This window comes from Aquarana catesbeiana, linkage group LG04, assembly GCF_042186555.1.
Source record: "Aquarana catesbeiana isolate 2022-GZ linkage group LG04, ASM4218655v1, whole genome shotgun sequence".
NCBI lineage: Eukaryota > Metazoa > Chordata > Amphibia > Anura > Ranidae > Aquarana > Aquarana catesbeiana.
The window spans coordinates 547,250,154-547,264,405 of NC_133327.1; the positions used below are offsets into that span (position 1 = coordinate 547,250,154).

A 14,252-nucleotide genomic window follows, 5' to 3' on the forward strand; every position below is an offset into this window, starting at 1 on the left:
TGATTATCAGCACAGACCCCCCCTCTGACAGGGAGAGTCGCCGATCGGCTCTCCCTGTCAGCGCAAACTGAGGAATGTCATTTACAGACACTTCCTGGCTCATACGATAAGCTGTGATTGGTCACAGCTGATCATGTGGTAAGAAGCCTCTCCCAGAGGCTCCATACCACGATCGGAGATGCAGTGTTTCAGACTGACACACAACACCTCCGATCGCTGCGCTTTGCGCCCCCGTAAGCTTGTTATCCTGCTGGACGTCATATCATGCCCAGTCAGGATAACAGAACCACCGTCCGGCCGCCAATCTGCTATAGGCCAGGCGGTAAGTGGTTAACTGACACATCAAAATTCTACAAACAATACCCGATTATGACAACATGAAAGAAGTTTGTTTAAAATCTTTGCAAAATAAAAAAAAAAAAAAAAATTGCATGTATACAAGTCTTCACAGCTTTTGCCATGACACTCAAAACTGAGCTCGGTTTCTACTGATCATCCTTGAGATGTTTCTACAACTTGATTGGAGCCCACCTGTGGTAAATTCAGTTGATTGGACATGATTGGGAAAGGCACACACCTGTCTATATAAGGTCCCACAGTTAAAAGTGCATGTCAGAACAAAAACCAAGCCGTGAAGTCCAAGGAATTGTCTGTAGAACTCAAGACAGGATTGTAGCAGGGCACAGATCTGGGGAAGGGTAAAAAACGTCTGCAGCAATGAAGGTCCCAATGAGCACAGTGGCCTCCATCATCTGTAAATAGAAGATTGGAGCCACCAGGACTCTTCCTATAGCAGGCCGTCTGGCCAAACTGAGCGATCGGGGGAGAAGGGCCTTAGTCAGGGAGGTGACCAAGAACCTGATGGTCACTGACAGAGCTCCAGCGTTTCTTTGTGGAGAGAGGAGAACCTTCCAGGAGAACAACCATCTCTGCAGCACTCCACCAATCAGGCCTGTATGGTAGAGTGGCCAGACGGAAGCCACCCTTCAGTAAAAAGGGACATGACAGCCTGCCTGGAGTTTGCCAAAAGGAACCCGAAGGACTCCTCAGACCATGAGAAAAAAAAATTATCTGGTCTGATGAAACAAAGATTGAACTCTTTGGTCTGAATGGCAAGCATCATGTCTGGAGGAAACCTATTACAGCTCATCATTTGGCCAATACGATCCCTACAGTGAAGCATGGTGGTGGCAGCATCATGCTGTGGGGATGTTTTTCAGCGGCTGGAACTGGGAGACTAGTCAGGATCGAGGGAAAGATGAATGCAGCAATGTACAGAGACATCCTTGATGAAAACCTGCTCCAGAGAGCTCTGGAACTCAGACTGGGGCGAAGGTTCATCTTCCAACAGGACAATAACCGTAAGCATACAGAAAAAAATAAAGGAGTGGCTACAGGACAACTTTGTAAATGTCCTTGAGTGGCCCAGCCAGGGCCCAGACTTGAGCATCTCTGGAGAGATCTGAAAATGACTATGCACCAATGCTCCCCATCTAACCTGATGGAGCTTGAGAGGTCCTGCAAAGAAGAATGGGAGAAAAACTGTCCAAAAATTGGATTTTTGTACTCACCATAAAATCCATTTCTCTAAGTTCATCAACGGACACAGCACCTCCTTAATCTTGACCATTGGGTTATAAATCGCCTCCGCAGGAGTAGGACTAGGCAGAACAAAAAACACCTGGCTATGCCCATGGGCTGTCCTCAGTCAGTATATAACCCCCTCCCTGCTCTAGGTATTCAGTTTAGTAGCAAGCAGTAATAGAAGTATCATAAACTCCATAGGAGGGGTGGGTGCTGTGTCTGTCGATGAACTCAGAGAAATGAATTTTACGGTGAGTACAAAATTCCCATTTTCTCTTTAGTTCATCGACTGACACAGGGCCTCCTTAATCTTGACCATTGGGACGTCCAAAAGCAGTGCCAAAGAAAAATGAGGGGTGGGCAAAATAACCCAAGGCTAACCACAAGAGCCCTAACCAGGACACAGGAGCCTTAACTGGGTCACAGGAGCCCCATCTGGAAAATAAAAATTTTAAAAGGAAAAAAAATTAAAATAAATAAAAAAACACCCCTCAAGAGGGAACCCCCTCTATAAAACAGCAGCCTGCAAAGTCTTGCGGCCAAAAGAAGCATCTGTAGATACCAAAATATCTACTTTATAGAACTTAGTGAAGGTGTGCACCGACGACCAAGTGGCTGCCTTGCAAACCTGTGATATTGGCCCTTGATGACGGAAGGCCCAAGAAGTACTAAGCGCCTGAGTAGAATGCGTTGTAACAGGGAAAGGAGGCTCCCGACCATTAATAGAATAGGCCTGAGTCACAGTCTGTCTGATTCATCTGGAAATGGTAGCCAAGGAAGCAGCCAGCCCTTTCCTTGGTCCAAGTGTAACCAAAAAAAGTGAGTCTGATCTCTGGAAGGACTCGGTGGCTGCCAGATACACCCGAATCGCACAAGCCACATCCAAGGTATGCAAAGCAAATTCCTTGGGGTGAGCCGGCTTGGGACACAAGGATGGCAATACAATGTCCTCATTCAAATGGAAGTCAGAGACCACTTTAGGTAGGAACAATGGACCAGGACAAAGAACCACCTTATCCCTATGGAGTACTAAATAGGGACTACGACAGGATAATGCCACCAACTCCAAAACCCTGCAGGCCGAGGTAATAGCCACCAAGAATGCCACCTTCTGTGACAACGTAATCTCCCGAATATTCTCGAATGGAGGTTTCTGGAGAACCGATGGTTTAAATCCCATGGTGGCAAAAGAGACCGTACAGGTGGAGCCACATGCTGGACTCCTTGAATGAAGGTACGAACTAAAGAGTGAGTGGCTAGGAGTCGCTGAAAGAAGATTGCTAAGGCAGACACCTGGCCCTTGATGGTACTCAAGGCCAACTTCTGCTCAACGCCCCTTTGAAGAAAAGCTAAAATCCGAGCCACAGAAAGGGATCGAAGACGAACGGCAATCGACTCACACCAAGAAATGTATGCTTTTCACGTACGATGGTATATCTTACTAGAAGTCGACTTCCTCACCTTCACCATAGTAGGGATCACTGATCCCTACAGACCTCCATCTCTCAGTACCTGGCTTTCAATGGCTAGGCCATTAAAACCAGTTACTGTAAAGCAAGATGGAAGCTCAACCCTCAGTACAACTGGTCCTCTTTCCAAGGGACATTTTAGGGCCACCAGAATGACAAGAAGACTTCCGTCCTCGGTCCTTAGCAGGCACCACAGAAGAGGAAGGTGTTGGCCCCGCGGTGGCACTAGGATGACTGTGACGTCAACCAGAGGAACCCGTGAAATTGCCACGAGTCTTACTTCCGGTTGAACTGAACCTGCTGAAGGGGCCGACGTTTGAGAAGAAAAACTACTAACCTGGTCAGAATTCACTCCAGAGTCAGACCCAGGTAACCCAATTTCCTGGACGGGGCTAGAGGGGACCTTGGGTAGTTCGGATGTCACCCGAACCTTTACAGGAATTATACCCGCACAAGGAGACACAGGGCCCCCCGAAGTGGACAAACTGTCCCCCTTCTTTGGTACCCCCAAAAGGTTCAGTTCATGGACCCCCTTGATGCTCACGAAGGAAGTCCATGAATCTGGAAACCAGCGAAGATGTCCCCCCACCCCAGCAATGGGTGAGGGCAGACCTTCATGCTGAAGGAGTCTTGTCAGTGGATCCGGAGAAGCCTTCTCTAGGCTTACCAGACCAACATTGCTTGGAACTTCCTGGGGAAGACTTGAGAGATCCGTTTCCTTTTTCTGCAGTCCCGGGAGCCCGGAAGAATTTCTTATGGGCTGAGAAGGAAGGCCCCAGTCTGCGACGAGGCTCCTTCCCTTTCCTAGATTGAGGCAGGAAGGTACTCTTCCCCACTGTGACACCCTTAATGATGTCATCCAGGGTAGCCCCAAACAGGCGGTCGCCTTGAAAGGGCAGATCAATGAGAGCTTTCTTAGAGGCTTGGTCTGCCGACCAATTCTTAAGCCACAGCACACGTCTAATCACCACTGTTGAAACAGAAAGCTGAATACCTAGAGAAGGCAGGGGGTTATTTACTGACTGAGAACAGCCCATGGGCGTAGCCAGGTGTTTTTTGTTCTGCCTAGTCCTACTCCTGTGGAGGCGATATAACCCAATGGTTAAGATTAAGGAGACGCTGTGTCAGTCAATGAATGGAAGAGAAATAGGTGTGCCAAGCTTGTAGCATCATACTCCAAAAGACTTGAGGCTGTAATTGGTGCCAAAGGTGCTTCCACAAAGTATTGAGTAATATTTTGATACTATGTATTTTAAGGATTGTGGCCTTTGTTAAAATCTTGTGAGTGCATCAGTACTTCTTTTATGTATTAGTTGATAAGGTGAAATACTTAGCTAAGACCCTTTCACACTGAGGCGCTTTGCAGGCGCTATAGCGTTAAAAATAGCGCCTGCAAAGCTCCCTGAAACAGCAGCTCCTTTCACACTGGAGTGGTGCGCTGGCAGGGCGTCAGAAAAAGTCCTGCCAGCAGCTTCTTTGGAGCGTATTAGGAGCAGTGAACTCACCGCTCCTAAAGCATCCCTGCCCATTGAAAACAATGGGGCAGTGCTGCTATACCGCCGGCAAAGCGCCGCTCCAGCGGCGTTTTGCAGGCGGTTTCAACCCCTTTTCGCCCGCTAGCGGGGGTTAAAACCGCCCCGCTAGCGGCTATATAGTGCTGCTAAAACGACCGTAAATCGGCGCTAAAAATATCGCCGCTTTACCGCTGACGCCGGGGGCAGCTCAGTGTGAAAGGGGTCTTATTCCTTGCTCCTGCAGGCTTCCCCAAACCTCTCCCCCAAAGCCACTCCTCCTTGCTGCCCTGGGGCAGCTCTCTGATGTCATTGTTTACAACGCAAGACCAATAGTCCTGCATAGTACCTGAGGACAATAAGGACCCATCTCAGAAGCATCGGACTTCGGAAAAAGGTGTCGATTGCCAGTGGAGCAAGGAATAAGTTAAAGTATAACTAAAGCCAAAACTTTTTTTCTTTTTTGTTTTGGATAGAGTGGAGAGGGATTAGAACCCCTGTCAGTATTTATTGCTGTGCCCCATTAAGGAGATTCACCCTCTCTATTTGTCCTGTTTTCTTTTATTAGTCAAACTAAAAGAAAAGCCCAAATTTTGTGTTGTCCCCAGAAAAGTAATAGTGGGGTAATCTTCCAATAGGGACACTAGTTCTGATGACCTGGGGGTGCCCAAGGGGTTCCCTTAATTTGCATAGATTTATTCTCACTTCATGTTTGGCTATGGGACAGGAAGTGATGGGAAATCTCCAAAATGAGACACAGATAGCAGAAAAAAAAATCTGACAGGGGTTATAAATCTCCCTTGCTCTATCCAAAATGAAAAAAAAAAAAGGTTGTCATCTATAGTTGTATTATAAAGTAATTCACCCTAATTTTACTCTTCTAGACAAAACAAGCATTTAACACTTGCAAAGCAGAGACAGGCTTATTGCAAGGGTTAGTTTTTCTACAACCCGAAGTTCTGTTATAAAGGCTGTTTTATTATAACATCCTATGAAACTGTATGAGTCATGGGACGTGTATAACTGTTTGTTATACTGAGCACCATGTTAAAAAATTCCATGGTAGATAAACATATGATTGGTGTAGGGGCTGAAAACTACATTTGGGGTTGTCCAGTAAATTAAGTTTTTCTCACAATGTAGGCTGTATACCACTAATGCCACTACACTGCAGGACTTGTGGGAGAACAGACTTGCACACAAATTATTAGCAGGAATAGGTGCATCCACTACCAGTTACAAAGCCATTCATACCTCTCTCTTGGTTCCACTCTGTTCTGCTACTAACTGATCAAACACTGTTCCATAATCTTCATAGATCTTCTGCATTTCATTAATGTGACTAGCTACTTTCTCCATCGCTTTAAGTGCTTCTGTAAAATGACAAATAAATAGCCATTACACATTGAAGTCACACATACATATATATCCATTATGTATACAAAACACTTGACTCATGTAAAATCTGAATAATTGACAAAATGGGCGGTGGTAGTATTAGTAGTAGTAGTAGTAGTAGTAGTAGTAGTAGTAGTAGTAGTAGTAGTAGTAGTAGTAGTATTATAGATGCCCATAGTGATCAGATTCTTGCTCTAATTTTGGCTGGGAATGGCTCCCAGTTGGCAGCAACTATGCTTTTTCCCCCTTGTTATTTTCCCAATTTTTTTTAGACATACCCTAAAATGTGCATAAAAATGAAAAAAGCCAGGGCTCAAATATTTAGTCCAGTAAAGCAGTGTGCCAAGCCAGACAACGAAAAAGATATTCAATGCCTTTGTTAAAAATCGTATGTCTTTAATTACTTTACTACTTCAGCTTCCATTTGTCGGTATTTCAAAACATGGAACCTGGTTTTGAAAGCATTTTTTATGCGTTTAGTTGGTCCAAAATGTATAAAATCTGACGCGTTTTGTCTTGTATACTGACCTAACATATAATCTTTTTTTTGCTTTCAGTATATAAATGTACACCAATGCCACTTGAAAAGATGGAGGACAAATTGTCCAGGCAAACTTAGCAGCACAACATCACCCAAAAACACTATAATCAGGTTAATCATGATTGTACATAAACAATGCTGAGTAATTATTTCAAATCTAAACTGGGTCAACAAGTGACAAGCAATGATTCATAGAATTACTACTGCATGTAATCATGTTAGTCTCTAAGATCCACAGATTGTAATCACCAAGCCTGAAACAACTGAACAATGTAATTCAACTACACAAAATCACAGAACACAAATTACTGGAATTTCTCAATAAAGCTTGATTATCTTCTTGTAACTGTGTTACTTGTAACTGTGTTTCCTTTGTCTACCTCTGTAGACAAAGGAAACCAAGAGAAACCAACAGAGTACATGATCTCAAGGTAAAAATCTGTAAGGATCATTTACGGTTTCAGTTAATTTTATGAAAGAAAACACTGGTAAAAAATGAAGATACTGTAAATTGCACCTTCTCCTCCCCTGTGACAGTTCTAATCTTTAGCAGCCAATCACAAGACCCAAGCTTTGTCACCTCGGCCACCAAACCCAGTCATTTTATTAGCAGTTGTAGAGGAGTAAAAGTGTCAGGAAAGGTGTAAGGTGGTCAGGTGCAAAGGTATGCACAAGTGCAGAATTCCTGTAGCCATCCACATGCACGTGTGCATCAGTAGTGTATTTAGGTTTTGTGCTGCCCTAGGCCTGACTAAGCTCGTGCACCCCCTAATTTAAATATGACCCACCCCTTCCTGCCAAGGCCACACCCCTTGCCGTTTAAGACCTGCCCTGAAATTTTCAAGTGGGGACACTAGGTCTGAGGGCCTGGGGGAATGGATTCCCTTAATTTGCATAGATTTCCTCTCACTTCCTGTTTGACTATGGGGCAGGAAGTGAAGGGAAATCTCTGCAATGGGACAGGGATGGTAAAAAATAAACTGACAGGGGCTATAACCCTCCCTTACTCTATCCAAAATGAAAAAAAAGTGTTGCCTATAGTTCTACTTTAAGCACAAATTTCTGATAATTTTATGGAGAGGACTAAGAAGATATAACCATGCCAATGGTGCAGCAGAAAACATAGAGCACAGTGGGGAAGGCTTGTGATCCAGGATGATAGGACAGCCAAAATTAGAAGCGGCGCCCCCCCCACAGTTGCAGAATGCTGGCCGCTTGCATCCCGGAAGCAGTGCAGCCGCTTTATGGGGGTGCTAGACTAATTTGCCTCTCAGCCCAGTCCGCCCCAAAAGACTGGTGCTACACTTACAGTGTAGCGTAAGCTGGCAGGGACTCTTTCCATGCTGCCCCCCTGCAAAGTGCTGCCCTAGGCCTGGGCCTTGTTGGCCTAGGCCAGGATACAGCATTGGTGTGCATGTTGGCAATGCACATCCGCCTCTAAGACGGGCACCAAGCGGGCTATTTAAACAGCACTGATGCACTAGGACTTTGCATTATGGTCTACAGCATTTCCTGCATATATCTGCTACCCATTACTGTATCTAATCACCTGTTGCCAACCTGATCTGCCTTGACCACCTGGCATGCATATGGACCACATCTCTGCCTGCTCCCTTTGCCTACCTGCCTCACCGTTACCGAGTCTGGCTTGGACTCTAACTACTCTCCTGTTTGCTGTTTTGCTTCTGACCTGCCTGCCAGTTAGTGACCCGGCTTGCCTGACTCTGCTCTGTATCTTGAACCTGTGGCTTCATCTGTGCTCAGCCATCCCTCAGCCTGCCAAGTGTATGCCAGTGACTTACCAGCCTGTCATCACCATCACTCAGCATCCTTGGTCCAACCTGCATCTGGACATGCACAGACAACTCTTCTGCATCTGTTACTGTGAGAACTGTCAGGCACTCGTGCCACTGCAGGCTCTCGTGCCTCCAGTTACCTTACCAGTGGTACGGAGCTGGAGGTGTAAAACACCTACCTCTCCACATCAGGTTCCATCACCATGAACATGACAGTAAGGAGCAGCAAGGAAGCTCTAGTAAGATGAAGAACTGGGAAATTATTACAGGACACCGCTTATAGAGTAGGTCTTCCTGTGTGTGTGTGTGTGTTTTTTTTTTTTTTCTGTTTACAGAAAGTGAAAAATTAATTTTATTTCTTTAGACATAGTATATGTAAATCAGTGATTTTTGGGTACAGAACATATTTTAAAAACCATCATGGGCTTATTCATAAAGCAGCAATATAGCCTTACTGAAACCAAAATACTGCTTTATAAAATAAATATATGCCACATCCATGAAGTACATTGATATGCTTTACAAAAGGTGCCCTCTACTTCATTTGCTTCAGGATTCTGAAGAAAGCAAAGCTCTATCCATTTTAATTAGGGAGGAGGAGAGCACGACCACATGACCTGTCAAAGTCCTCCTGCGACAGTGAATTCTTCTGCACTAATCTGCAGAGAACACGCCAAAGGACAATGCAGGCTCCATACCATGGCCACTTTAGGCAATCCCTAGAAAATCAAAAGAAGCCTATCCTGCCGCCACCTAACAACTGTACTTTTATCTTCTCCATCAGCCCATCGCCAACAGTTATTACCTTTTGTATCACTTGATTTCCTTTTATATTGTATGCTCTAACAAGCAGGGCCCTTCAAGTCCTCCTGTTTTGTTTTTATTGTAACTGTACTGTCTGCCCTCATGTTGTAAAGCACTGTGAAAACTGTTGCCGCTATATAAATCCTGTATAATATTAATTACGTCCTGTAGAGAACAGAGATGTTTTAAATAGGGCCCTCAGTGCATGTGATTGAAAACTTGGGTTCTTCCTAATTACCTTTTGAACTTGGCTTGGCATTAACTTTTCATAATTGTCAGACATCTAGTAATAAGTAAACATTAATATCGGCGTCATTGTTACATGATCAGCAGTTAACAACTACACAGCTTCCTTTTATCCCTCAAGTGAACTGCCAACTGGAAACTGTTCTCAAAATGTATCCTGTTTTCTATGCAGGCATCAATTACACCATATGTACAGATTTGTGTTCAGAAAAAAAAGGAATAATTGGCAACCCATGTGAAACTCATCATCTAATGGGTAGAATGGAAGGCTCAGAGTGACGGAAAATAACTAAAATCCTGTTAAAATGGGCTGGGATTCATGCATTTCAGTAAGGAACCCTAAAGAATGTTATACTTCCTTTGCCCCTCTGTTACATAATAAGAGTAGGCACACCCCATTGCCAAGGGAGTAATCTGTCTGTTGTGTTATTTCCCACATAATTTTACTGCATTCATTGGAGCCCAAACAAGGTAAAAACATAGTACACAGTGCAGGCACATATGTCCCTTGTGAAATGCATTGTTTTGCCACATTTTCTACATGCCTGTATGGTTTTGACATAAGCAGCTGAACAAAAACACAAACTAAATTTGATTAAAAATAAAAAAATAATAATAAAAAAAATAAAATATTATATATATATATATATATATATATATATATATATATATATATATATATATATATATATATATACACATACATATACATATACAGTGGGGATGGAAAGTATTCAGACACCCTTACATTTTTCACTCTTTGTTATATTGCAGCCATTTGCTAAAATTATTTAAGTTCATTTTTTTTCCTCATTAATGTACACACAGCACCCCATATTGACAGAAAACACAGAATTGTTGACATTTTTGCAGATTTATTAAAAAAGAAAAACTGAAATATCACATGGTCCTAAGTATTCAGACCCTTTGCTCAGTATTTAGTAGAAGCACCCTTTTGATCTAATACAGCCATGAGTCTTTTTGGGAAAGATGCAACAAGTTTTTCACACCTGGATTTGGGGATCCTCTGCCATTCCTCCTTGCAGATCCTCTCCAGTTCTGTCAGGTTGGATGGTAAACGTTGGCAGACAGCCATTTTTAGGTCTCTCCAGAGATGCTCAATTGGGTTTAAGTCAGGTCTCTGGCTGGGCCATTCAAGAACAGTCACAGGGTTGTTGTGAAGCCACTCCTTCGTTATTTTAGCTGTGTGCTTAGGGTCATTGTCTTGTTGGAAGGTAAATCTTCGGCCCAGTCTGAGGTCCTGAGCACTCTGGAGAAGGTTTTTTATCCAGGATATCCCTGTACTTGGCCGCATTCATCTTTCCCTCGATTGCAACCAGTCGTCCTGTCCCTGCAGCTGAAAAACACCCCCACAGCATGATGCTGCCACCACCATGCTTCACTGTTGGGACTGTATTGGACAGGTGATGGGCAGTGCCTGGTTTTCTCCACACATACCGCTTAGAGGCCAAAAAGTTCTATCTTGGTCTCATCAGACCAAAGAATCTTATTTCTCACCATCTTGGAGTCCTTCAGGTGTTTCTTAGCAAACTCCATGCGGGCTTTCATGTGTCTTGTACTGAGGAGAGGCATCCGTCGGGTCACTATGCCATAAAGCCCCGACTGGTGGAGGGCTGCAGTGATGGTTAACTTTCTAAAACTTTCTCCCATCTCCCAACTGCATCTCTGGAGCTCAGCCACAGTGATCTTTGGGTCCTTCTTTACCTCTCTCACCAAGGCGCTTCTCCCCAGATAGCTCAGTTTGGCTGGACGACCAGCTCTAGGAAGGGTTCTGGTCGTCCCAAACATCTTCCATTTAAGGATTATGGAGGCCACTGTCCTCTTAGGAACCTTATGTGCAGCAGAAATTTTTTTGTAACCTTGGCCAGATCTGTGCCTTGCCACAGTTCTGTCTCTGAGCTCTTCAGGCAGTTCCTTTGACCTCATGATTCTCATTTGCTCTGACATGCACTGTGAGCTGTAAGGTCTTATATAGACAGATGTGTGGCTTTCCTAATCAAGTCCAATCATTATAATCAAACACAGCTGGACTCAAATGAAGGTGTAGAACCATCTCAAGGATCATCAGAAGAAATGGACAGCACCTGAGTTAAATATATGAGTGTCACAGCAAAGGGTCTGAATACTTAGGACCATGTGATATTTCAGTTTTTCTTTTTTAATAAATCTGCAAAAATGTCAACAATTCTGTGTTTTTCTGTCAATGTGGGGTGCTGTGTGTACATTAATGAGGAAAAAAATGAACTTAAATGATTTTAGCAAATGGCTGCAATATAACAAAGAGTGAAAAATTTAAGGGGGTCTGAATACTTTCCGCCCCCACTGTGTGTATATATATATATATATATATATATATATATATATATATATATATATATATATATATACACCCCTATATCGCCCCTAATGACCGTTGGGCCCTCAGCTGGGGGATATGGGGGTGTAAATATGGCAGGTCCCACACACTGGGTAGTTGACCCTATGGAGCCACTACCACTGAGTTTTGCTAGATTTGACTATTGTCCAGCAGACAGGTGCACTGAAGAGGATGGCATGTAGCCACTACCAATTAGTGGTATTGATCTTCAGCTTCAAGCCAAGCCATATTGGTAGAGATAGCCCAGTGAGAGGTTTAGAAATAGAGCAGTGGGTTGAGGTTATCTACGGGTCAGGGCAGGAGTAGTTATACAGTGATTTAGACAAGTCAAAGCCAAATGGTCTGCTCACCCGACCGTTTATGCAGGAGTCTCTAGTGTCCATCAGGTATCCCAGGCATCTCCATGAGAGCCCATCTGTGAGGGAATCCTGTACTGCACAGATCCGGTCGTCCAGGGTGCTCAGCAATCAAACGGAAGTCCAGGGAACATCACTGTGTGGATACCACTGGTGGCGCTGTAGCGTAGTAAAGCCATCTTAGCTAGCCGTCCCGATTCCTCACATAGAGGTAACACCCACTGTCCTCATGGTGTGTGGTGCGCTTGCACTGGCATGGCGCAGTGCATCATCCGTGACGTATAGAGCGTCACTGCCGTGGTGTCGTTGCCGACATGTTTCACCCAATCATGTGGGATTTATCAAGGATAAAACCCTTCCTTGATAAAACCCACATGATTGGGTGAAACATGTCAGCAACGACACCACGGCAGTGTCCAAAGTAAGTATTGACTGTAAACAAAGGTGTACGTCAGATAATCTGGAGTAGTAGGTAAAATACATAGACAAATATATATGTAAATATAAGACTAGAGCCAGGAATAGCATGGACAAAAGGACTATAGGGAGATGTGGTAAGGGGATACCAGATACTAGCATGAGTGAAAATAAAAAGGTAAACAGGAGGAGGGAGGAAAAAGGAAAGATAAGAAAGAAATGACGTGCAAGTATAGGAAAAAGCCTGTGTGATCAGAGACAGGCTGCAGGTGAGCACTTGAGAGGAACCATGTAGAAAGAACAAACGAATATACCTGAGTAAAATAAGTGTATAATTGCATGGGTAGTAGCTTCCAACAAGAGGCATCCACAAGCATGTGTGTTCAGTGAAAAAGAGAGCTGCAAATGAAGCCATGCAGTGCTAAACCTCCAAGTTATATTCGGGAAGGGCTTGAGAGGCTCTGCCCCCAACGTCATGTGTGGATGACTGGCGTGCAAGCGCAGAGAGCGCCCGCCGTCATCAGGAGGTGCGCAAGCACTCCTGTAAGTCATCCAGATGGCACAAAGCGTGCAACCGTAAAAACGCTGCAAAAATCGCAGACATTTGAACGGCTGGCGCATACACATGGCGCCGATGTGTAGGTGGTCCCACCCGCTCAAAAGAGCAGGCGGGGGCAGCAGGGAACAAGAAATCCCCCTTTAATACGCATCGCAGCTCCCAAAGCGAAACAAACAAAACCGCCAACAGCAGAAAGCAACACATCAGATGGATAGGGATATGGACCCTAGATTAGATACAGACCATGTATTAACTACCACTTGGCTAGTACATTGTAAGGACATAAAATGCAAATAAAGTACACATATTGGCAGGGGTGACAGCATACCAGTTTTGGGCTGTATGGGTGTTTCCACCCAGATTCAATATAGGAAAATGAGAAAGGTCTGGTGTCACCAGTGACACACCTCCATCCCTAAAATATTAGTTTTTGTAATTTCAGTGCATTTTTTTCTACAATTGTGCAATAAAATTTCCCTTAACAAGCAGCTTGGTCCGCCCGTGACTTCTTTCCCAGGGGGTCCTCTTTCCCCCTGTACCTATAAATATGCTAATGTGGCTTTTTTTCTCCACATTTTGTGCATCTATGGTAAAATCCTGTCTACGGGTTATAGTATTAAATTGGTAAATATGCTTGATGCATTATCTTATTTTGCATCTCACCCCATGCTTAATTTATTATAATTTTGCAGACCACAGTTCCTAATAGGGTGTCCATAAAGAGGGTAGACAAGTCCCATATAGGATGAGACGTGATACTTCTCCAGTAGGAAGACACTTGCATAAAAAACAAAACAAAAAAAATCTGACAAAGGAATATGATATTTCTGACTTAAAGCCTGAAATGTGTATGGATTCCCTGTATCCATATCAAACAAGTGATAAAAACGTGTCACACCTTGATTTGCCTATCTGTGAAAAGACATATGTTGTCCCCCTGCAGAAAATGCTGTTAACTCTAATCGTAAGGTATTTTGTACAATACAGAGGTTTATGAGTATATTTTCCCACTTCTCTCCACCACCATATCACTTATGGATATGGTGTTGTAAGTGATTCAATATAGGCAATTTTGCAGGTGGACAATGCAAAAGGGCCGTTAGATACCAAGGTGATACCATATTTGATTCCAACTCACTATTTGAAAAAACAAAACAAAAACTTGGATCTACC

The 14,252-nt window shown here is 43.8% G+C and overlaps 1 protein-coding gene across 8 annotated transcripts in view; it reads right to left on the reverse strand.

Moving 5' to 3' along the window:
- The window catches only part of TIAM2 (TIAM Rac1 associated GEF 2), a 432,210-nt gene that overhangs the window by 24,899 nt on the left and 393,059 nt on the right, over positions 1-14,252 (reverse strand). For all 8 annotated transcript variants that reach the window (XM_073627924.1, XM_073627922.1, XM_073627925.1 and 5 more), the window contains one exon: positions 5,819-5,937. In XM_073627924.1, the coding sequence (XP_073484025.1) occupies positions 5,819-5,937 (119 nt within the window). The remainder of the gene's footprint in view (positions 1-5,818; positions 5,938-14,252) is intronic.